This window comes from Lagenorhynchus albirostris, chromosome 3 (assembly GCF_949774975.1).
Source record: "Lagenorhynchus albirostris chromosome 3, mLagAlb1.1, whole genome shotgun sequence".
Lineage (NCBI taxonomy): Eukaryota > Metazoa > Chordata > Mammalia > Artiodactyla > Delphinidae > Lagenorhynchus > Lagenorhynchus albirostris.
The window spans coordinates 16,367,546-16,394,646 of NC_083097.1; the positions used below are offsets into that span (position 1 = coordinate 16,367,546).

The 27,101-nt window shown below is 34.9% G+C and overlaps 1 protein-coding gene across 1 annotated transcript in view; it reads right to left on the reverse strand.

The window, feature by feature from the left end:
- Nucleotides 1-27,101, reverse strand: part of CDH18 (cadherin 18) — a 341,721-nt gene that overhangs the window by 120,270 nt on the left and 194,350 nt on the right. Inside the window, exon 4 of the mRNA XM_060145999.1 lies at nucleotides 9,089-9,256. Within this exon, the coding sequence (XP_060001982.1) occupies nucleotides 9,089-9,256 (168 nt within the window). The remainder of the gene's footprint in view (nucleotides 1-9,088; nucleotides 9,257-27,101) is intronic.

Genomic DNA, 27,101 nt, shown 5'->3' on the forward strand with positions numbered 1-27,101 from the left:
AGCTCCTTTTTAATATTGTTGAGTTGTTGTCAAAATGTTGATTATGTATACACCTACATTTCTTTTTTTGTAAATATCATGAAGGTTGGTTCACTCTTGGCAACTATATTTTCCATGGAAAAAAATTAGAAAGTGTGTAGAGAGAATTTTTTCTATGAATGAAACTTCTGTTACACCAAATGTCTACTACAGAGTCTATAGCATTTTTGATGCCTTAAATTATTTTAAGATAGAATTTCTCCTTATCTGGGAAAGGTAAATATACTGGAACATTTATGATTTAAATGCCTGGATGTGAAGCTTAGACTTGTTGAGCTATGAGGTGGTGCAATGTGTATTATTGAATTTTAGGTATCAAATTGTTTATAGTACATTAGTAGTGTCTTTTTTTTTCCTTAGTTTGAATATATGTGAATAATTTCTAAGTGATGTTCTACCTCATTAGCAAGTTTTAAAGATACCTCTAAATAGTGCTAATGTTACCTATTTTGGTGTTAAGACTACATAATTTTATGTGACATAGAGATACAGATATTATTTCATTTTTTTTCTGAATATTCCATAATTTCATATGTGATCCTTTTCCAATAATTTCTTAGACTCTATCATAAAATGTTAATGATTAGCTGAAGTACATTTAAGAAAGGAAGACTTCATGGGAATAATAAAAGAGAATTTGGTTCATTGAAGCTTGTCCCTTTTTTTTTTTTTTTTTGCGGTACACGGGCCTCTCACTGTTGTGGCCTCTCCCACTGCAGAGCACAGGCTCCGGACGCGCAGGCTCAGCGGCCATGGCTCACGGGCCTAGCCGTTCCGCGGCATGTGGGATTTTCCTGGACCGGGGCACGAACCCGTGTCCCCTGCATCGGCAGGTGGACTCTCAACCACTGCGCCACCAGGGAAGCCTGAAGCTTGTCCCTTTTAATATACTTTTTTCCCAGGATAGTCTTGATTCTAATTGATTTTAAAAAGACCTCGTACCTTTCCTTCAGTAGCTTTACCAGGTGAGCAAATAAGTCATTTCCTAAGATTAACCCTATGCCCTAGCCTATAAGAACTGTAATCAACTGATCATTACATTTATTCTGACTAGTTAATATTTTTATTACATGAATAAGATTTACTTGGGAAAGTGACCACCTTTACACAAGATACATATTTATTTATGATTCTGGGAGAAAGTTGATTGACACGTAAGTGGTTAAGATACTGTAATATGATTTATCCAGGATGTCTGACATCATAGGGTTAACCAGAGAGTTTCAAAATCTCTACATTAAATTGTTTTATGCAGATATAGTATACATTGGAAATGCTACTTTCAAATTAAAAAAAAAGACACACAAGGAATCTGGGATTTCCCTGAATCTAAGACACTTGTATTGGATACTAATCATTAAGCATTACATTAAGCTCTGCCTGTAATGTTTTTAATACATGAATAAAATAAAAGACTAATTCTACAGCTATTCAAATGCCACACATTAAAAGGACAATTGTCCTATATCAGAATATTCACCGTAATTGGGAATAATACCTTTAAAATTGCTTAACCTACATTCTATGTTATCATTTGTCAACATGCAGCATTGCAAAGCTGAGTCTCCTGTACAAATTTATTTTCTTCAAAGTAATGATACAATGGGCCACTTTTTAACACTCTCTCACTTTTAATCATAAGCATAACTCATAAAAAACTGTAAACTTATAAATCCCAACTGAAAATCATTCTTACTTTTTTCAGCATTCTATGAAGAATTAGAAATTGATTTGTAAAGACTTACTAGTAACAATCAAATCATTTCTAAGAAATATATGCCCATGTCCATAAAAACACATATCTATACAAAACAGAATAAGTAAAGAAAAAAAATCAGTCTACAACTCTGTCATAGCATACAGCCAAATAGGTTAAAACAAATCATAAAATGATTGATGTGTTATGACCAGTTAGTTTCTAAACAGGCAATTTCAAATTATTCCAAAATATCCAACCTTAAAAGAATTCCACAAACTTATTTATTTATAGATGTTATCTTGTCTGAAAGAATATTCTCTTCAGGTATATGTATCTTGTTTAATAGAATGAACATAAAATAAAATAAGTTTTTCAATTGTCTTTATATATTGTCTCATAACATAGATAAATATATTTTGTCTTTAATAAGGTAGAATGAAAAACTATTTACAATAGACCAATAACTTGCCTGTTTTATCATTAATTAGAGAATTCCAGCTCTCTTTCAAAATGTATACTTTCAATTCAGCCAGGTTAAATATCAAATTGATATACTATTTATTTAAGTATCTTCCATGATATTTCAACTTAAACAAATGGAGAGGTCTTTCCATTCTGGACCTGATGGAATTGTATATATCTGACTAACTCTCCCATCAAATACAACTATACAAGCTGCACAATATACATAAAATGACTGCCATTGGAGAGAATTCAATGCAGCGAGGCTTGGATGAGGTATGGTCCTTGAGGGAAAGGAAGCATAACAAGATGAGTTTTACATTCTCAACGACTCAGGGCATTTTTTAAATATGCTCTGCTATGGAAAAGAGACCAAATTACATACTTTGTGAAACAGAGGTTGGGGTTAAAGGACTGGCACAGTAGCTGAAATGAGAATAAAGGTACAAAGAAGAAACCTCAGAGAAATGAACCCCAGAATTTGAATGCAATTTTCCCTGTGATAATTATAGATATATACACTACATTTGTATATGTGGAGACTCAAAGAAAGCAAAGCTGGAAGACAAAAGACCTAAGCAGACATTTCAGCAGGCATGAGGCACCAAGAATCAGAGTTTGTAAACGCTTGTGACTCCAGTTGATATTAGAGAAAAATTAGTTTTTAGGAGTAAGAGTATTCCTACTTCCCAGGAATAAGGGGAAAAATGAACTTAACCAGTTATAACAAAGTCTAACTAATTTAGGTAATCATATTCTATATATCTGCAAGAAGAAAAACAACTCTCTGTGGAGGAAGGTGACATAATCAGGAACTTCTACAATCGTTTATCCGTAATGTTCAATTAATAGTAATAAGACACGCTTAAAAATGGAAAATGACCAAAACCAAAAAGGAAACAAGCAATAAAAAGATGCAGATATGATGTTGATTTAGGAATTATTAGGAAAGGATTTTGAAATAATTAAGATTAAGGCTTAAGAACATATAGAAAAAAGGTGAAGAATTGTAGCAAATACCAATAATGTATATTTAATAAGTCAAGGGAAAATGATAGAGCCAAAATATGTCAATGCTGAAGCATATAGTTAATAAATTTGATACACAAGGTTAATTGGAGGATAAACATGGTGGAAAAGGTTAGTGAACTAGTATATAGGTCAATATAAAATAGCTAGGTCAAAAAAGAGAGATAAAAAAATATGTATATATAGAAGAGTAAACTGATGGTGCATAGTTAAAAGACCAAACATGTATACTTTTGCAGAACCAGTAGTTAAGAAGTGAGGAAATAAGATAGAAGAAATATTTTAGTAAATGCTGACCAAAATTCCCTGGAACTCAATAAAAGATAACTTCAAAATGCCTTATAATTGAAAAGCAGATTTTTAAAAAAGTAAATACCTCCTAGGTACAACATAGTTAAACTTCTGGAAAGTTAAGCACAGAATATCTTAAAATAAGAAAGATCCATTAAAGTAGAATAAACTATAGTAAAATGATAATAAGACTGAGACTGATTTTTTTTAACAGACAGGATGGTGGTCAGCAGACATTACATCATTAATTATTGAAATAGAAAAAAATATCCTTCAAGCTAGAATTCCATTTCCATTGGAAGTTACCCTTTTAAAAATGTAGGAAAAAGAATGTTTATGAAAAAAACTAAAAAGGAAAAAAAATCATTGATAGTAGACTAGCACTAAAGGAACAGAAAGGGATTTTTAAAGAAAATTTAGAATTTCCTTTAAAAACGATTAATGACTATAGAAGGAAAAATGGAAAATAAATAAAATAAATAGCACCAGGAAGGATAAATTATAATTGACTTAAAACATGATTGTTTAACAAAACAAAACAAAATTACAATTTCACATAAGGCTTAATTTATAAGATGACAAAAATAGCAAAAATCAAAGATTTTTAAAGTTTAAAGTTATTCCATTTTTCAAGTGATAAATTATATTTTAAGGTGGAATGAAATAAATTGAAATGTCTAGAGGAAACACTAAAGAAACATAGAAGAAAGTAAAATAAAAAATATTGATGGAGGATAAAATGAACAAAATTAAATACATGAATAATTCATAGAAAGTAAGGAAAGAGAGAAAAGAAACAAAAGAAACAAGTAGCAAGATGATAGACTTAAATAGAAATGTACCAGTAATTAATTATAAGTATAGTAAATAAAAATAAACAACAAAAATGTGAAACCAGATTAAAACAAATCAACAAAAACTTAGTGTCTTAAATAAAACTTAAAAAAAAAGAACAATACAGTAAAAAAGTAAAATGAAAAATATTATACCATCCAACTGTTAACTAAAAAAAGGAAAATGAAATATCTGGAATAGTTATATTAATATCAGGTAAATTGGACTTTAAGTTATGAACCATTATTAAAGAGAGATATTTCACAATGACATACTTTCAAAGAGGAAGATATTATACCTTAAATCTGTGTGCATCTGGTAACATGATTTCAAACTATATCTGACTAAAATAAAACAAAACCAAAAAATACTAATAGAAAATAAAAGAATAAATAGAAAAATCCAGTATCATAATGGGATATAATAACATATATCTCTCAAGAGCTGACAAACAAAACTTCTGTTTGAATACAGAAAATTGCAGTGACATAATGAATAAACTTGAACTAATTTATATATGTAGAAAACTAACCATGAAGCTGTGGAATTTACCTTCTTTTAAATCAAGTACATGCTGACACTTAAAAACACTCTCAAGAAGTTTCAAAATATATGCCTGTAACCATGGTAAAATAAACCAGGTATTTTTTAAAGTATGCTAGAAAAACTCCAACTTGGTGGTAATTGAAATATGCACTTCACATTTTGATGGATCAAAGGAGAAGCTTGCTTCCTTGTTTCTTTTAATTTCTGTTTCAAATAAAATATTAATGACGAATATATTATATACCATTTAGATTTGTTCTCATGAAAATGCAAATAATAACTTTAAAACAATGGGCCTTCATCTAAAATATTTTACCATCAACAAAATTACATCAATGTCAATATTTCCATCAGTGGTATTACCTCTTTTACTAACATTAAATTTACCCACATCAGTTACAGTTTTCTCATTCTTAGGTTTATGGGAAATACTGCCATCTACTGAGCTTTTAGGACTTGATCCTCCCAATATTACATTGCACTAGATCAACTCGAGTCACAAGCAGGCTAAAGTTGTTGCATGACTTAATTTTGCAATTATTTCAAGTTCTTAGGGGAAGTTTTGTTAAACGATCAAATTTCTACTCTTTGATTATGATTATTTGACATGTCTTCTTCTTGTTTCCCTAGACTGGTTATTTACTCTTTGAGGACAATTCTCAAATACAACTTCCTTTAGGGTATAGAAGGTTTGCTTTATGAGCTTTCATGGAAGTTACTGATATTTATGCACATTTTCTTTACACAGAATAATAGACCTCAGTGACTTTTTATCTGTCTGAGAATCAATTATGGAATAACCATAACATAGTTAAAATCAGAGAAGGAAATAGCAAGAATCTTAAGAAGTAGAATAGATTCCTTTCAATAGAAGAACTTATATTGAGGAACTTACACCTTGAGATATTGTCTCTGAAGAAGAACTGGGCATCCCTTGTGTCCTCTGAGTAAGGATTCAAGGCACAGATGGGCTGATTTGTCCTCTTTCACTGTGAGTCTGACAAGTAGCTCCCTTTCCTAATTCTTCCTGCCCACATGTAGGCATTACTGGAATTGAGCAGTAGCTGTCCTCTTAGTTGGACATGTACCATCCAAACTCTGTTCTCCCCTATAGCCTCCCTGACACTGGCAGCCCTCTTCCACCTGGACTTTCATTTGCCTTGTATTCCAGGCCACTGAGTTTGCATCTGCCTAGTGTAGAGAGTCTTTGTAAAGCAAATTATTAGTCTAGTTCACCTGTAACTCTCAAATGCTTACTCAAAACCCATTTACCTTAAATTAAGATACACTGATAACTTTAAATTAAGATACAAGATGTAACAAGCTGATTTTCACAGACCATAGCAAATTGATAGGAAGAGAAAGACATTGTAAAAAATGCTATGAGGGAATATTTTGCAAAGCTTTGTGTGCCAGATGTTTAAACCAGAGTCAGTCAGTTATGGTAAAACATGGCTCTCTCAAGTGAAGAGAAAAAAAAGTCAGAAGAACTGTAAGCCAAACAAAACAAAAACATCTTAAGAGAAACAATTAGACTACTGGGTCCATTTGATGACTGATCTTTATAGAATTTGAACTGTATATAGATTTCATGGTGCATTTCATGGTGCTTCATGAACGCAAGTCCTCATAGTACATCATTTTTTTCCTCCATGCGGTTTGCAAAGTTTCCCACTATATATCTAGCCACTTGGTGAGTTATAATGCTTGTGGGAAAATTAAAGAATACTTTACTGCAAGCTACTCTTGTCATGGTGACACCAAATCATTCTGAAAACAGCAATGTGTTTAGTGCAATATGAGTGCACAATAAAATATCTTTTAAACAAATCAGAGTGTGAGGTTCCGGGTGTGTACTGCCTCTGTTTCAAAACACTAAGAGCATCTCAGCATGTGGCAGGATTGACAGTTGTCAGTCATTCTGCACAGACTGCTACAGACGGAAGACATGTAGATCCCATTGGATATAATGAGTTAATTCAATGAGTGTACGTTTATTCTGTGTCCTTGTCAGGTAAAACAATTGTTTTTTCCTATGAACTGATGCTTCAGCAACTATCATCAATCAAAATAAATTAGGAATATACTTTTCTATATTCATCACCATTACAATTTTCGGCTGATTTCTAAAATCAGTTTTAATGGACTTATCTATTTAAAAATCAGTTTATGGAGAGAAGGAGGGAGAGAAAGAATGGGAGATATTATTTGTACCAAGATCAAGCATTTATTGAGCCCCTACTGTGTAGAGTTTGAGTTTTTCACTCTATTATAATAAGGGTTATAATATTAATATCTTTAAAATAGTGGTGGTAGAATCTATTTGAAAATAAGGTAGGTTGAAAATAAGGTTGGTGTTGTAAGTTATAATAAAGTTTATATTCAGCTGAGTTCAACAGCACTTTTCTCATAATGAAATATGTGTATATGTATATTGTGTGGAATAAGGGATAAAATGAATACAAAAGTACACTGTAGGGCTTCCCTGGTGGCACAGTGGTTGAGAGTCCGCCTGCCGATGCAGGGGACACCGGTTCGTGCCCCGGTCCGGGAAGATCCCACATGCCGCGGAGCGGCTAGGCCCGTGAGCCATGGTCGCTAAGCCTGCGTGTCGGGAGCCTGTGCTCCGCAACGGGAGACGCCACAACAGTGAGAGGCCCGCGTACCGCCAAAAAAAAAAAAAAAAGTACACTGTAACTTTGTAAAATTACTTGATTTTTCTTTTTTTTTTTTTTGTGGTATGTGGTCTTTTAACAATAGTAATTTGACAGAGTATTTAAATTCGACTAATTTATTCATTCATTTAGTAGTCATTTATCCAGGGCTGGGCAGTGATCTGAATATTTAAGGTTACAAAGACAAATCAAGCATCATTCTTACTTAGAGGGACTCAAAGTAGGGGAGATATGCACCTATGGAAATAAATATAGCATAAACGTTCATGGGAAAGTGCTATGTAACAGGAAATGAGGGTTAATTAACTCTCTGCTAATTCTGCAACAGAGGTCAGAGAAACTTGTAAGTGGGCTTTTAAACAAAGGAATGTGAGTGTGGAAAATTCTGGGCTGATTTAAGGATGTGCAAACTGTTATATTTTCAGAACAGGCAGTATTCCATCGTGTATGGAGTGTACTGAGAATGATGCTGAGAGATAAGGCTGGGGACAGCCTTTCATACTGACTTGTGGAGAGACTTTATTGACATCCCACGCTGTCTACTTCGTTACAGTTTTTAAACAGCATGTGTAAGTAGGACAGCTCCCCTATAGGACTTTATGATAATTAATGGTTTTTCTATAAAATGTCATCCACAGTTTCTGCCACATTAGAAATACTCAAATATGTTTCCTTCCCTTTCTGAGGGTGTCACAAACACCATTTCATTCTGAGCTCACAGAACTGACACTCTTTCCCCTTGAATTGCCTGATAGTTTGTGCTCTGTATTCACAAGGTTCATATTCTACTTTGAGATCAGACTTTATTATATTAGCCGTACCCTGTGGTTGGATGTCATGTTTGTGTGTGTGTGTATGTGAAAAGTGTTCATTCCTAACCTGCAGGATTTTTCTTTTAATTTCAGTCACAAAGCGTATATTTTTGACTATTTTGCAAGAGTAGAATGCCCATATCAAAATGTATTATGAATATCTCCATGAATTCTTTAGTAATACATAACCACTTCAGCAAATGCAGGATATCATTCTTTAGTACCACTATCTCATTTTTAATATTTAACTGTGATGCCAACTGAAATGGATATCTAACACAATAACAATTATCTGCCAGGCTCAGGAGACCACAGATGGAGTGATTTCTTTAGTCTTGTGTATAAAAGGAAGACCATACAAAACAAAATATTCCCATTTAAGATAATAGTAACATGATATTATATGTTCAAGTATAGTTGACCCTTGAACAACATGGAGGTTAGGAGCGTCCAACCTCTATGCTGTCCAAAAATGCGTATAACTTATAGTCAGCCCTTTGTATCCAGGTTCCTCAGTATCTGCAGATACAACCAACCACAGATCTGATCATGTATTCCCGTAGTACTTACTACTGAGAAAAATCCATGTAAAAGTGGACCCTTATAACTCAAATCTGTGTTGTTCAAGGGTCAACTGTATTTCAATCTGTTTTACATAAATGAATAGTGATAAGTGCAAATCAGAAGAAACAGGTACGTACTTTGAGGAAACCGTGGGGGGTTGTCATTGACATCTGTCAGGGTGATGTTGACCGTGGTGGATCCCGACAGCCCTCCAACTTGCCCAGCCATGTCTTTGGCTTGAATGACCACTGAGTAATGTTCTCTGGCTTCTCTGTCCATATTATGTAAGGCAGTTCTAATAACTCCTGTAATACATATTTTAAACAAAACAGTATGGATTATACATTAAATGAGAAGCAACAAGGTATCTCTCTCTTTTTTCTTCTTTCTTTTAAGAAAAGTAGTTTTAACTGAAATGCTTTTGAGAGAAAACCAGGCTTCTGAGACAAACAGTACCTTGACAATGTTATTAAAACTGTCTCATCGAAATATTTATTTATAACCATGCATCCCTAACCAATCTATTAGAGGCAAATGAAGATACCCATCTCTTGGTGGTCCTTGGGGTCACTGGCCTCTAGAGGGCAGCCCTGCAGTCCCTGCTCTTTCCTTCTGTGGGTGGCCTGAATATTTCACAACTCATTCTCCTCACAAGTGTTAGCTGAGATGTTTTGAGCAGAGGTTAATTTTCCTCCTTACAGAACAATTTACATAGTTTTCTGACAGGGTTGTCAAAGTTTGATGATGAAAAACAATGGAGGAGTGTAGACACTTGAACAAAGATTACAGGCAGGAGGCATTTTAACATTTATCAAGACTAAGAAACTGACTTTTTGTCAGGAAATAACTACAATAAGAACTAGATCTAAGTACACAAGCAAAATAAAGTGATGAGATTGGTTCCAAAACTTGCATGTAAAAGTCACATTCTTTGTCTTGTAGTACCAAAAAAGACACTTAATGCACTTTCTCATTAATTAATTAATGCACTTTCTCATTATATTAATTAATTAATTAATTATATTAATTAATTTGTTATAATTAATATAACAAAATGTTATATATCCATATGTAGTTCTGTGTAGGCAAACACACACATGCACACATAAATTAGATTTGTCAATAAAGCCTTACATTTAGAAACTGGAACACATTTTCTAGCAGGTCAAGTTTATGCAAGGACTATCAAATATGTCTTAAAATAAAAAATTGTCCTCATATACATGAGCCATATTAAACATAAGCATATAAATATATAAGCATACATGTGTTGATATTTTATATTCATATAAATGTACAATATAAATATATTTGCTACTCGAAACATAGGTCACCATTTAACAACCACCTTTTTACTTTTATTTAAAATAGTTGGATCATGTCACTTTTGAGAAAGACACCAATGGCTTCAATCAAACTCACACTTGATTAGTTAGCAGCACAATTCACGGGATAGTGCCATTTATAATGACTGCCAACTATAGAGCTTAACAAACACTTTTGCAGACAATATATTGATATAATAGGAGAAAATGGGTTTGTATATCCAAGTGGAAAAGATAGTCTTTTAAAAGTGGAAAGGATTAGTCAATCAGTTGTTTTGAATACAGAACACTTAACCACTTCCTTTTTTTTTTTTTCACTGAATTGATTGCACATGCAATGCTCTGAGAGGAGAGCCACAGGCCCCAGGAAAAGAGATCCCCCTACTTTCAAAACTTGTGAACATATAATTGAGGGAATTTAGGAGAACTTTCCTGAAGCTAAATAGGAATGAAAATTATTCTTATCAAAAGAAATTACAATAATATGATAATAAATGATTCATCTAATTCATGCGTATGAAAAAGCCTCAAGCATCCTTACTATATAGAACATTTTATCACATATGGTAATTATATAAGAAAAAATTAAATTGATGCAGAAAGGAACAAGTTAAGAATTTATGAAAATATTTAATGAAAGAAATGTATATTCTCTGATGTTTGGAAAAAAATGCCATTCTAAAAAGAATACACTAGAAATGGGACTTGCCTCTGATGTGCAGAAGTATGAGATTACTGTCCAGGATGTTTTACAATGAAATCATTACAGTGATATTTGCAGAATATACATATGTGAAAATAAAATCTGTCATTAAAAAAGTGAAAGATATTTTTATGCAATTTGAATGTTATTCATTTCAGAGGATCAGAGAAGAGGAATTAGCACAACCCCTGTTTTACAGCATGGACTTTAATAATTTCATTGCAATAGCCATTATCTCCCTTCTTTTATAATACTGCTACTCTGACATGAAATGGGAAGAAATTTGTCAGCTAAATTTGCTTATGGAAAGAAAAGAGCATATCCAGAATTGACACATCTTTCTCAGAAACGATTGTTTAAGGGTTCATTTAAACTCTCGGTTCTCTTGAGAAAGGCTCAGTTGCATGTGCTTAGCTATGACCTCCCCTGAGGGCACATAGGTAATTGGGGAATGTTCAGGCAAATTGCCATAGCAACATGATCCCTGTATACAATAACCTTATTCAAACATGTGGCCCAGATGCTTGTAAGTAGGGTAGTCTAGAACACAGCTGATGCACAGTAACACAGTTTTTCCTCTTAAGTAGACTTTATTTTCTAGAGCAGTTTTAGGTCCATAGTAAAATTAAGAAAGTACAGACAGTTACCATGTACCCTTTTCCTCCTGACACACACAGCCTCCCCAGCTAGCACCATTCTGTATTAAAATGATGCATTTGTTACAGGTGATGAGCCTACATTGACATGTTCTCACTCAAAGTACATAATTTACATTAGGGATCACTCGGTGTTGTACATTCTATGGGTTTGGACACATGTATAATGATTTGTATCCATCATTGTAGTATTGCACAGAATAATTTAACTGCCCTAAAAATCCTCTCTGTTCCACCTATTCACCCTCCCTCCCCTCAACCTTGGCAACCACTGATCTTTTTACTGTTTCCACATTTTGCCTTTTCCAAAAAGTCATATAACTGTATTCATACAGTGTGCAATTTTTTGCAGATTGGCTTCTTCAATTAGTAAAAGGCATTTAAGGATCCTCCACGTCTTACCATGGCTTGATAGCTCATTTCTTTTTAGTGCTGAATAATATTCCTCTATTTGGATGTGCCACTGTTTATTCATTCACCTACTGAAGGACGTCTTGGTAGCTTTCAAGGTTTGGTGATTATGAATAAAACTGCTATAAACATCTGTGTGCAGGTTTTTGTGTGGACATAAGTTTTCATCTCCTTGATGTAAATATCAAGGAGTGTGATTGCTGGATCTTATGTTAGGACTCTGTTTAGTTTTGTAAGAAACTGCCAAATTGTCTTCCAAAGTGGCTGTACCATTTTGCATCCCCACTAACAATGAATGAATTTTTGTTGCTTCACATTTTTGTCAGGTTTTGGTGTTGTCAGTGTTCAGACTGTCACCATTGTATTAGGTGTATAATGGTATCTCACTGATGTTTTAACTTGCATTTCCTTAATGGCACATAATGATGAAAATTGGTTCATATGTTTATGTCCATATGTATGTCTTCTTTGGTGAGGTATGTTAAGGTCTTTTGTCCATTTTTTAAAATCAGGTTATTTGTTTTCTTATTGTTGAGTTTTAAGAGTTATTTGCATATTTTAAATAACAGTCCTCTACTAATAAGTCTTTTGCAAATACTGTCTCTCAGGCTATTACTTGTCTTCTCATTTTTTTGACAGTGTCTTTCACAGTTTAGAAGTTTTTAATTACTTTGAAATCCATATTATAAATTATTTCTTTCATCAATCACAACTTTTATGTTATACCTAAAGTCACAGCCTAAGATGCTTAATGTCATCTAGATTTTCTTCCATGTTGCCTTCTAGGAATTTTATAGTTTTATATTTAGGTCTGTGACACATTTTGAGTGACATTAAGCTAAGAGTGTAATATCTGTGTCACGTTTTTGGCATGTGGCTGTCAATTTGTTTCAGCACCATTTGTGGAAATAACAAATTTTTCTCCATTGTATAATATTTACTTCTTTGTCAAAGGTCAGTTGACTACATGCATGAGAAACAATTTCTGGGCTCTCTAATCTGTTCCATTGGTATATTTGTCTATTCTTTCATCAATACTACACTGCCTTGATTACTATAGCTTTATAGTAAATCTTGAAGTAGGGGACTGTCAGTCTTCCTAATTTGTTCTTCTCCTTTAATATTGTGTTGGCTATTCTGGGTCTTTTGCCTCTACATACGAACTTTAAAACAAGTTTTTCAATGCCTACAAAATAGCTTTTAGGGATTTTGATTGGTATTCCATTGATAAAGTTGAGAAGAACTGACAATATCGAGTTTTACCTATCCATGGACATAAAATATATCTCCATTTATTTAATAATACTTCTTGTTTCTTTCATGAGAGTTTTGTAGTTTTCCTTATATCAATTTCATACCTTTTTTATTAGATTATACCCAAGTATTTCTTTTAGGGGAATCTAACCTAAATCATCTTGTGTTTTTAACTCAAAGTCAACTTGTTCATTGCTGGCATATAGGAAAGAGATTGACTTTTATATATTAACCTTGTATCCTGAAACCTTGCTCTCTCAAGACTGCATCCTTGAAAATAACTCCCGCTGTGGGAAATGTGGGCAGAACGCACATTCCAAGGTCAGAGAAGGGGATGTGGATCCTCTGGTTACCTGGGTCCAGCTTGCTGGTCAACTGGCATTCACATCCTCTGGATGACCTCCCCCAATATCCATAACAACTACTACAGGTGATTTCAGTGTAAGTGGGTCCAAACTATGTTTTGAAAAGCCACAATTAGAAAGACGAAGTTCTTCCATTATGTATTCATACATTTCTTCACTTTTTATTGCCATCTTGTCATGTCAATAAAAGCATGTATGAGGATATACACATGTGCACAGACAACAAACAATATGTAATAGTAATATACATTTTTCAAAATTGTGAAGCCTAAACTCACAAGTACAAGACTAGGATAAACTATATTTACACAGTCCAAATAAGAATTGATGTTTTGGTTTCTTGTTTGGCTTTTCTGCCATGTACCCACGGACCCAGTAATTGTAATATAACTTATTTTTGTCTTCCAAATAAACATAATAAGGACTTACCACATGGCCCTTTTATTAAGTAAATTTGTGAAAAAACAACTCAGAGCAGCTAAATTAATCACCATAAATTATTGCATTGTTTGTTTAAAAACAAAGAAAACTCTCCTCTTTTCAGTAAATGCTAGGTAACTGGTAATGGCATATTCTGAATGTTTGATGTCTTCACTAGCAATGTTTACTTCAAAAATTTTAACAGGAATTGTTCCTCTTATTCTCCTGTGATGTTGGGTTGCATCAACAGGATGTCCTTACCCTTGTATCATTTTGTTTTGTTTCTTATTACTTTCCTTTTAAACAATTGTAGGTGCCCCACTGCTTGCAAATTACCTTCTGACTACTGCTTCCCAATCATGTTGCTATGTAGGGGCCTGTAACTGGGAATGACTCTCTGCTCAATACAGGCTTATAACATTGAAACTCGTCTGTGGTCATAAACATTACTCAGTGAACCTGACTCACTAACCCACTTTGTGTTTTTGTTTCCTGACTGATGATATTCATATAGAGCAATAGACCCTCCAAAATTTTCTCTTGTACTTTACCCACTAAAAAGTATTTAAGATGGAAATATACAAATCTAGTTGATTAGATAATACCACAGAAGACTTCAAAATAAAACCCCTAAAAGTTTGAAACAAATAAACAAGCATGACATTCAAATTCCTACAAAAACCTTCAAGGTACATATATGCATTTATAAGAGGAACTGGTAAATTTTCTTCCAGGTTTTAACTACACATACTCATTTTGGCTCAATTGCTTGTTTTGCCTCTGAATTTGTTCAATCGTTCATTCATTCATTTAAAGTCTATTATGTCATTTTGTAATGTCTATTAAAATGTATTAGAGCCCTAGTGTTTCTCTAATGGGGCACAAGGGCCACTTAACAAAATCACATGAATTGACAATTATCATGCAACTCCAAGGGCACTATTTTAGACCTACTGTATCAGAATCTGGGGAAGTGGGCCCAGCATCAATCAATATTTGTGACAAGCCCCTTCTGTGATTCTCATGAGCAGTCCAATTTGAGATATCCACCTACAGTTGAGAACATATGATATCTGGCCTCAAGGTGCTCATATTTCATTGGAGGAGCTGCTCATTTAAAATAATTAATATGAACACTGAGAGGTTTATAAATGTTTAGAAGTTTCAATTTCTACACAATGACACTTAATATCTTGGCAGTAATAATTCATCTTTCCAACTACCTAATTGTGATGATCTAGGTATCTGGCAGATTTTTTGTTATATATTAAATTGCTATTTGTTTCAACATTTAGTATATTATATGCTACTTCTATTCAACTACACATTATGAATTTTCCCTACTAACTTTGTAAAGGTAATGTGGCTTCCATAAATTCCTGTCTACATTGAAATAAAAAACATTCAGACATTGAATCTATACGTATGCAACATTACCACTGTTTCAGAAACCTTTTTTCTTCATTTGTCACCAATCCAATGTATATTGAATGTGTCTCTGCTCTGTTTAAAATGTGGAATACAAAGGTATATAGGATAGAGCTTATGACTTTAGAAGGTCATGATTAGAGTGTTTACAGACAGGGAAATAAATATGCAAATATGGAAAGTTAAGTAATACTGCAAATAGATTTTATTAAATGGAAGACAAAACACAGACTTGAAAGGTTTTAGTTATCGAAATGGATGAACATGACCAAGGAGTACTTTATGGGACAATGACAAGTTTGTAGGATATGAAAGGTAGATGGAGAAGTAGAGAATCCATGGAAAGGAGATCTGACATGAACAAAGGTGTGGATATAGAATGTGCATGGCTGTATCGACTACACTGGCTTCATTGGAAAACAACTGTAGGAGAATAATAGACATTAGGTACTCATTAATACTCTCAGAATATTTCTAGGTTTTGTTCCTCAAGTGACTGAAAGTTTGAATAGCTCCACTGATACCCCTGTGGAAAGTCAAGACTGACTATACTTCACTACTGGTAAGTTGTTACAGTCTGTGGTTGGGCAGATGCATGGTTATCTCTATGGATAAATTTAGCACATTTCAGACTCTAAAGCTTCAGTGGATAACTGATTAAACTTCATAATTTTATTTATATTTTCACTATACTATATATTTTATTTTTAAAGAAAAAATATAAGATATATGAAACACTGGCATCCCAGAATTAAAAAAAAAAAAACATACTTAACTTCAATCTATGACTCATGGAATTAACAATCCTAAATTTATGAATGTAGACATCTTTATGATTTAGTAGGAAGATTCAATTTTTCCTCCTCTAGATTTTTTTCTTCCTACCATTAAAATGGACAGTGAAGCATTTTATTTCTGGTGAGCAGAAAAGGATGGCGAGTTCACAGGTTTTGAGTATGGGCTGTGACCTCTTCAGGTATAGGCATGGAAGTATAGGCACTCTCTTCAGGTATATAGCTCATATTTTTTCTCCATATTCTTCATGAGAGAGAAAGCTCAAAGTTTAAATAACTTTCTCCAGATCAGAACTTTGCAGAAGCTGAAATATAACCCAGGACTTCCTGACAGTAAAATCAGAATGCCACAGTGCCGTTAGTTCAAGTAATGAAGTCCTTAACCTTGTAGACCCGTAGGAGTGGCTTGTACTATTGTGAAAGAGAGAGACAGGGAGGGGTGTGTTTGTGGAAGGAGAGAGAGAGAGAGAGAGAGAGAGAGAGAGAGAGAGAGAGAGGAGAAGAGGAGGTGGAAAGAGGAACAGTATTATAAAAATGGGCATTACCTTCTCTATGGATTTGGGGACAGAGATCAGACAGATTCAAAGAGAATGTAGTTGTGTTTATGCATCAATAAATATGCTTCTGACCTAGAAGGTTTTATTTCAATATTTTTCTCATTTTAGCATTATGCTTAATGTTTATATCTGCTATCAAGGATTCAATGTGATCTACAACTTCCAAACACCAGTCTTTCTAGTCAATATATTTAATAACCACACTGATAAAGTCATAGGTTTGCCAGGGCATTTGTGAAGGCCAAATATTCTATAGACTTGCAGGCTTTCAGCTTAACTACTCCGGTCAGCAAAAGTGTACTTAGACAGCACTGTAGGGAGAAAAATAAATAATAAACTTCAAAAAAGGCTTACCTGGGTGATGAAATTCCAGTGGTGATGATAATGATGATGATAGAACTACTGACAGTTATTAAGTATTTGTTAAGCATAATGAGGAATATTTATGTTAAATCACTAAATCCTCACGCTAAGTCCTCACATCAACTGACTATGGATGCTATTCATATTATCCCCTTTTTGTATCAAAGAGTGATTGCAAGAACAGAAATGTTAAGAAAAGTGCCCAAGGACAGATAGGTATCATACAGTCAGTATTTAATCCATGCAATTAGAATTCACAGCCTGCTGTCACAATCACTACCTTCTGAGCTTCTGATTCCTTGTGAGTAAATTGAGGAAAATACTGCAAAAGAGCCTGAAGTAGATTTTGGGAGAATGTCTGCATCTTAATAACATGGTATCAGAAGAAATCTCTGTTTCTCTTGGCCAGTTTGGGTCCTAGTAGCACTGGAATCAAAGTTCTGATGATAATCAAGGAGATGTCAGGAAAACGGTGGATACAATGGGTAACCAAATGATCTGACTCCAAAAGATGAGGTTTCAGCCTTTTGTTCAACAGGAGAAAGAGTGAGAAACTTAGAAACCTAAGATTCAGCTTGCTGCAAGTGGCCATTATCTATTTATGGTCTCTTTGCAGGGTATCAAATTAACTTTGGCCGTTAACTTTGGCTGACCTATGATTGCTTTGACCAATACAGTACAGCAGAAGTGACAGTATAACGATTTCTGCCCTGGACTTAAGAGGATTGGAAGCTTCTATCTTGGTATGTATGAACTCTGAGCCTGCAGATAAGTAGTCTAACTACCCTGCTAGAGACCGCATAGAGAGGCCATGAGATGGAAGGGGCTAGGGATGCATCTGAGCCCAGTTCCCCAGCTCTTCCCACTGAAGCACTAGGCATATTAGTGAACTCATCTTTGAATGAGTGCAGGTGCCAGCTGAGTGCTACCAAGTAACACAGTCAGTGTCGCATGGATCAAGAAATTCCCCAGGGGCTTCCCTGGTGGCGCAGTGGTTGAGAATCTGCCTGCCAATGCAGGGCACATGGGTTCGATCCCTGGTCTGGGAAGATCCCACATGCCGCGGAGCAACTAGGCCCGTGAGCCACAACTACTGAGCCTGCACGTCTGGAGCTTGTGCTCCGCAACAAGAGAGGCCGGGATAGTGAGAGGCCCGCGCACCGCGATGAAGAGTGGCCCCCGCTTGCCACAACTAGAAAAAGCCCTTGTACAGAAACAAAGACCCAACACAGCCAAAAAGAAAAAAAAAGAAAAAAGAAATTCCCCAGATAACTCCTGCTCAACTTCTTGACTTCCAAAATCACTGTTGTTTTGAAAGCTCTGAGTTGGGGTAGCTTGCAATGACATTCAAATTTGGAATACACACACAGACACACACATAGAAATTTGTAAACATACATATATACATATACCTATGTATACACATACACACATATATACACACATATACATACATACATGCATGCATATGTACAAATACACACACATATATTCCTCACAGGGAAATAAACGATGGTTGGCATTTTAGATCTACCCTTAACACCATTAAACTAAGACTAGGTATTCCCTAAATACTATATTCTCTTCTCTCTTCCTTACCCGCTCCCTTTCTCTCTCCTTCCTTCCCCTCCTTCTCTTCCTCCCACCCCACCCTTCTCTCCAGAGCTGGAGTGCATGTACACATACTATACAGAAAAGCCTATGTCTAAAGTACTACAGCTATGGTACATGTATACGTATTTCATGAGTTCAGGTAAACATAGTATTTGGAAGATAAAGAGAAGAGGGAAAATAAAATTGACCTTCATATAACTGATGTGTAATGAAGACAGGGAATAAAACTTCCTGTAAACACTGAAATTATTAAGATTATTATCATCTGGTAATTTGTACTCTATGGGAGTAAAAAAATTATATATGATATTTTTAATTAAGAGAATTATATATAAATGTAATTTCAAATATTTATAATATCAGATAAAATATTTTATTACAAGATACTGAATCCAAATATACTCTAACTTAAATATAAATGTATTGTCTTGGAAAATAATAATGAAATAATAAGAAAGAAATTTAGAAATCTAGAAGTAGTCAAGTATAATTTTCCCAAAGTAGCTTATTCATGTGGTTTATTAAAAATTTAGGGGCTAAAAATACAAACACAAAAAAGGAATACTAAGTTTATTATGTAGATATTCCTTGTTTAAATATTGATATATTTTTCTATTACTATGTTTATTTTTTCTACGATTTATTTTTTTTCTCTTTAGTTTTTATCCTATGATGGTTAAAATGAATTTAAAAAGGTAAAATGCTTTATATAGGATTTTTTGGGTCACAAATGCTATTTAAGAAATGGTACTTAATATGATTATATCAAAAAACTTTGGAATATTTGTTTTTGAGACAACTATACTTAAAGGCATTTAAATAAGGAAAATACTAAAACATTGCTTTATAAAATGTACATATACAAATGACCAACCAGTTCTATTAGTAATGGTCTAGTTGACAACATAGACCTGTAAGTAAATCAAAATTGACAATTCCTCCTGTAATACCAATTTACCTATTGTGTCATCTGCTTTTTGAATTTTCAAGGAAAGTTTTATTTTTTCACTTAGAGAATGATTTTATTTTACGATGCATTTTATCATAATCTAATAATCTAAGAAGACATTACCATTTGCAATAAGCTGTATATCACAATATGCATGCTATACCTTTGGATATATATGCACATATATTATCTACACGTTATACACATTACATACAGCAAATAGCAGTACTAAACAAACTCATGTGGCCAATCTATAAAACTAGCCTTGAGTTTTCAAGGGTATGCATATAATATGAGTTGTATTTTCTTTGGCACGTAATTTATGGTTGAATCCTGAAGGCACCTGTGTAGAACTCAAGTGACTATTAAGTGTCTTAGAATAAGAATTAGAATGGGGCCAGGATGATTGTAGTACATTCAAGGAGCGGCATAAAAAAGTGCAAATATAATTGAAAAGTATGGTAAAGTTGTCTTTAGGCTTTCAAGAATGCTCATACATTCTTACTGCCTTTGATCTTTTAAAGATAAGTCTAAAGTGAAAATATCAATGAGGTATCACCTCACACCAGTCAGAATGGCCATCGGCAAAAAACCTACAGGGCTTCCCTGGTGGCGCAGTTGTTGAGAGTCCGCCTGCCAATGCAGGGACGCGGGTTTGTGCCCTGGTCCGGGAAGATCCCACATGCCGCAGAGCGGCTCGACCCGTGAGCCATGGCCGCTGAGCCTGTGCGTCCAGAGCCTGTGCTCCGCAACAGGAGAGGCCACAACAGTGCGAGGCCCGCGTACGGCAAAAAAAAAAAAAAAAAAAAAAAAAAAAAAAAAAACCTACAAATAGGGACTTCCCTGGTGGTGCAGTGGGTAAGAATCTGCCTGCCAATGCAGGGGACACGGGTTCAAGCCCTGGCCCAGGAAGATCCCACATGCCACAGAGCAACTAAGCCCATGCACCACAACTACTGAGCCTGTGCTCTAGAGCCCGAGAGCCACAACTACTGAAGCCTGCACGCCTAGAGCCTGTGCTCCACAACAAGAGAAGCCACCGCAATGAGAAGCCCGTGCACCCTAACGAAGAGTAGCCCCCCTCGCTGCAACTAGAGAAAACCTGCATGCAGCAAGGACGACCCAACACAGCCAAAAATAAATAAATAAATAAATAAACAAACCTACAAATAATAAATGCTGGAGAGGGTGTGGAGAAAGGGAACCCTCTTGTGCTATTGGTGGGAATGTAAATTGATACAGCCACTATGGAAAACAGTATGGAGGTTCCTTAAAAAACTAAAAGTAGAACTACCATATGACCCAGAAATCTGACTACTGGGCATATACCCTGAGAAAGCCATAATTAAAAAAGATACATGTACCACAATGTTCATTGCAGCACTATTTACAATAGCCAGGACACGGAAGCAACCTAAATGTCCATCAACAGATGAATGGATAAAGAAGATGTGGTACATATATACAATGGAATATTATTCAGCCATAAAAAGGAACAAAAGTGAGTTATTTGTAATGAAGTGGATGAAACTAGAGTCTATCATTCAGAGTGAAGTAAGTCAGAAAGAGAAAAACAAATACTGTATGCTAACGCACATATATGGAATCTAACAAAATGGTACTGATGAACCTAGTGGCAGGGCAGGAATAAAGACACAGATGTAGAGAACGGACTTGAGGACACAGTGGGGGAAGGGGAAGCTGGGACAAAGTGAAAGAGTAGCACTGACATATATACACTACCAAATATAAACTAGATAGCTAGTGGGAAGCAGCTGCATAGCACAGGGAGATCAGCTCGGTGCTTTGTGACCACCTAGAGGGGTGGGATAGGGAGTGTGGGAGGGAAGCTCAAGAGGATGGGTTTATGGGGATACACGTATACTTATAGCTGATTCACTTTGTTGTATAACAGAAACTAACACAAAATTGTAAAGCAATTATACTCCAATAAAGATATAAAAAAATAATCAAAAAAACAGAAAAAAAAAGTGAAAACATAAAATCAATCATTTAACTATGACAGTTCTTATAATCCACTGGAAATTTAAAAAATGATAAGAGAATAACATGTTTGACAGTATTTGGAGAGAGATTATACTGATAGTATAAATTTGACTAGTAAATAATTCAACTTTAGATGTCTGAGAGTCATTAATTTATAGATACATTTGTTATTAACTAATGAGTGTCCATTGTGGCTTCAGTATCACTGAGAGGCAACATGGTAAGATCATGTGAATAGGGAAACTAATTATGAATATTACTTACAAGCATAGTGGCATGTCACATAAAATAAAATGAACATTAAGTGGCTCAAAAAAGGTGAAAGTTTTATAGAGTCTCATTCCTGGGAGAGAGGTTTACTCATGTGTTAAAGCCTTATTTGTTCACACTCTTCAAAGGTTCAAGTGAGCAATGACAGTAGCTTGGGAACATTCTTAGCATTTACTAGATGTAAGTATTGCATAAATGAATAATCTGGTACCCTGTTTAACTAGCAGCTAAGTGGTAATAACAGAATGTAGAACGTAGAAGAGTACTACATTCTAAGTTAAGTATTGACAAAATATTTGAGTGCTTGTTGAGTTATGCAAATGTAAAATTCTGGTGTTTTTTTACTGTGTGATAGAAAAATGTCATAGGATTCATTACTATTTGATAACCCAAGGCACAGAAGGTGGATGCATCAATATATGAACAGATTTTTGTTCCTTTGATGAAGAGAGTGAGTAGAAAGCCCTTAACCCTGGAAAGATTAACTGGAAATGATTATTCTTATATGATTTGTCAAGTGGGGCTTTTAATCAGTATGTGAATATTTTTCTAGAAAAGGATTTCTAAGAAAGAAAAAAGGAGCTGAGGAGCAAACCTTGAAGACAACTACGGAAAGAGAAGGAATGACTGGAAACTGATAAATATGTCATTCTGTTGATTTCTGAGAATACTGAATAATTTAATATGTTGCTCAAAAAAGGAATTTGCATTTAAAAATTATCAAAAATTGAATCCATGGTAGAAAAATTCAAAAGTCATTATCTTGCCTATGATGAATAGAGATGTGAAACACCAAACAGTAAAATCAGACAGATCAAATAGAAAGTTTCATTAAAATGTTAACTTTTACTTTGTTTCTCCAGTGATGATAAAATGGTAGATGAGTAGAAGTGAACAGGCATAGGGATTCTTAGATCTCTCCCTGCACTGTGACCAATGTAAACATCTCTGTAATCTTTGCATACCACATGTGATAGTACCTGTCATATAAAAAATGAAAAATGTACCGTCCCCGAATTTCTGCAATTCTTGAAGCCAAATCTCTATAAACAAACAAAAAACAAAAAACCAGTTGTCTATATATAGTATGAAATAGTTGCTGAGGTGGAGATTTAGGTGCAGGATATTAACTAGGGGGCCACTGTGAAGGGAGGGGAGAGGGAGCATGAATGATGAGAGGGGGATATTGGTCCGGGATGTAGGTCTAATGAAGTTTAGGCAAATGCAGCTGGGGTATACTGCCTGTCTGAGTGTCCACCACACTCAGTCACTGGATGAGGGTTATCCCAGAAATGACGTGGCTTCGGCAAGGTGCTTATCAGCACTCGGGAAAGATCCTGAAGGAGCTGACAGCTGGGAGTGAGATGCTGAATGTACTCCCCATGCTGGACTGCAAGTCCTTCTTTAAAGGACACGTGCATCTCTGTCTACCTCACAGTGAACCTACTTTGCTTTCCCTAATTTCAAGCCCCTCCACTGAAAATGTAAATGACTAAAAATGCTCCTGTGATCTTCCCTTCAATCCTATCATTGATCCAATGGATAATGTCTGTTTTCATCTCATCTGCAGCAAACTGGCCACAGCATACTATTCCTACCTTTCCCAAAGACCTCATTGTCTTGTTTCTCTAAATTTTACCCTCTTATATTCTGTATTGTCATCACATGAATTTATTTCTTATCATTATGCCAATTTACTTATTTTGGCAACTATTTGTTCTTTCCCACTAAACTAAAAGCTCCACAAGGCCAAAGACTTTTGTTCGTTGCGTTTTCATTGCTGTATCCTCATTGCCCTAAAACAATCCCCAACCCATAGTTGTCCTCAATGAATATTTGCTGAATGAATGAAGTGCCACAAAACCCATAGGAATTCATCATAGCATTAAATTTGGGGTTTAGAATAAAACTAAAATTGATATAAAACAAATAAGTTACTAAATTTAATTTATTTCCTTTGGATATTAAATGTATTAGCTTGCTAGGGATTCTGTAATAAAGTACCACAAACTGGGTGGCTTAAAAATGAAGACTCATTGTCTCACAGTTCTGGAAGCTAAAAGTCGGAAATCAAGGTATTGGCAGGATTCGTTCTTCCTGGGGTCTGCGAGGGATGGGTCTGTTCCAGGCCTCTCTCTTTGGCTTGCAGATGACTGTTTTCATGCCCACAATACATTCTTCCTGTATCTTCAAATCATCTTCCCTCTGTGATATCTTTATGTCCAAATTTCTCCATTTTATAAGGACACCAGTCATATTGTATTATGGCTCGCCCTATAACTTCACTTTAACTTGATTACCTCTGCAAAGACCCTATCTACAAATAAGGTCACATTATGAGATCCTGAGGTTTGGAATTCAACATATGAATTGAGGGGGGAGGGGAGTACAATTCAACCCATGACACTTTCTTTGAGCCTGTATTAGGAAACTCTTTAAATAAAATCATAAGAGTTACTTTGACCAAAAAGGGACTGGTGAAGGCATCCTAAGAAAAAAACACAAAATATGAAAAAAAAAATTTGTGAAAGAATGCAATGTCACGGAAAAGATGGAGATGGAGAAAGACCTTTGTGTGGGTAGTCTCAGGGATCAAAGACTAGGTATTATACAAATGTATGATCATGAAGAGTGGCTTTGAATTTCTTTATAATGTGAACTGTAAAGAGTCATTCATTCCTTCAACTACTAGTTGTAATAGAGTGTAATAGAGTGTAAAAGAGTCATTCATTCCTTCAACTACTAGTTGTAATAGAGTGTAATAGAGTGTAAAAGAGTCATTCATTCCTTCAACTACTAGTTGTAATAGAGTGTAATAGAGTGCACTAAAATCCAGATACTGTCCTAGGGGCAGACAAAATCACTGCCCTCAAAAAGCTTACATTCTAGAGAAGATAGATTAGGAAAAAAAAAAAAACACCAACAAGATAATTATCTATATGATACACAGCAGATTAGGTGGTGTTAAAGGCTAGGGGGGAAAATGAAGCATTTAATTTCGGCTTACAGTTTTAATTAGGACTAAAATAGTGGGATGTTGGCATTAGCTAATTCTGGCTCACAAGAGTTGATTGTTAAAATTTTAAGAATTTGGGCACAACTTCTTTGTCTATTCATCTGTTGATGGACATATAGGTGTTTCCATGTCCTGGCTATTGTAAATAGTGCTGCAATGAACATTGGGGTACATGTCTCTTTTTGAATTATGGTTTTCTCAGTGTATATGCCCAGTAGTGGGATTGCTGGGTCATATGGTAGTGGTACATATATACAATGGAATATTGCTCAACCATAAAAAGGAACGAAACTGAGTTATTTGTAGTGAGGTGGATGGACCTAGAGTCTGTCATACAGAGTGAAGTAAGTCGGAAAGAGAAAAACAAATACCATATGCTAACTCATATATATGAAAACTAAAAACGTGGTACTGATGAACCTAGTGGCAGGGCAGGAGTAAAGACACGGATGTAGAGAACAGACTTGAGGACACAGAGGGGGCAGGGGAAGCTGTGATGAAGTGAGACACTGACATACATACACTGCCAAATGTAAAATGGATGGCTAGTGGGAAGCTGCTGTATAGCACAGGGAGATCAGCTCAGTGCTTTGTGACCACCTAGAGGGGTGAGATAGGGAGGGTGGAAGGGAGGCTCAAGAGGGAGGGGATATAGAGATATATGTATACATATGGCTGATTCACTTTGTTGAACAGCAGAAACTGACACAACATTATGAAAATTATACTCCAGTAAAGATGTGAAAAAAAAAAAGAATTTGTACAGCTGGTTAATAAATATAGCCATGGCTAATAATTAAATTATATAAATTTACAATTCAACATCATATCTTTAAAAGTATCTGAAAACATCTCTTTCTAAGTGAATTACTATATTTTACTATTATATACACTCTTGTTGTTATCTGTTTATTTTATCTGTGTGGTAGAAATACTACAGAATTATGTACTACTGCTCATCCTTTCCCAACTATATGTTCAGTGGTGTCATCTTGGTAACTTGAAAATCATGGGCAGTGGAAATATTTTTATTATGAAAGTCAGCAAATGCTGACTAAATCAAGGCTTAACCTATTTAGTTAGTGATTGTCTGGACTTGAGAAAGTAAAGGAGAAAGCATAAATAAAGCATATTAAACTCGTGTGTAGCTATTACATGCGAATAACACAAAATTTGAAGAAATACTATTCTAACTAATGAAGAAATACTATTCTAACTAATGAAACCTATTGTTCAACTTAGCAGAAAAAAAAGTGGCTTATATAATTGATGAAAAACTGAAGTTTTTACAAACATCTTTTATCTACAGGCTAATGTAAACAGAAGTATCAACCAACACCCAAGCTGGAACTAAACTCATTTGTCAATGACCTGAGCAACTTCTTTGCTGAATCAGATAGTAATCAAGCATTTATTTGCAGTAGGATTTAGTCAATATTCATTGGATTGCAACAATAGGTTGTGTGTGGATGCAAGCGTTTGGCAAAAATCAATGCAAGCATTCTGTAAGAATCAATAGGCTATGTGGAATTTATAAGGAGTAGTGTATGCATTATAATTGTTTGTAAATGGGGTGCTACATATCTTTTTTTAATCAGTGAAATTTGCTTATTTACACGTTTACATATTTTTGGTTGTTCAATATTTACTAGCACACCACTGACGACTAGCGTTAAATAGACTTGACAGAGTTCCAGGCAAAGAGTCACAAGTGCAAATGTTCTAATGTGGCTGCTTTCTGGCTTGTTGGAGGGAAACCTCTGAGGCCAGCATCTCTAAAGCAAAAAGAACAAGAAGAAGAGGAGGTGAGATCAGAATGACATTATAGGCCAGATCATTTACAGGCACGTGCATTATTGTAGTGCTTTTGACTTTGGCCATAAAAGAGATGAGAAGACATGGGCAGGTTTTGAGCAAAGGGGTGATGTGATCTGACATATTTTCACATGGCGGTCCAGTGGTTAGGACTCCACACTCTCATTGCCAAGGGCCTGGGTTCAATCCCTGGTCAGGAAACT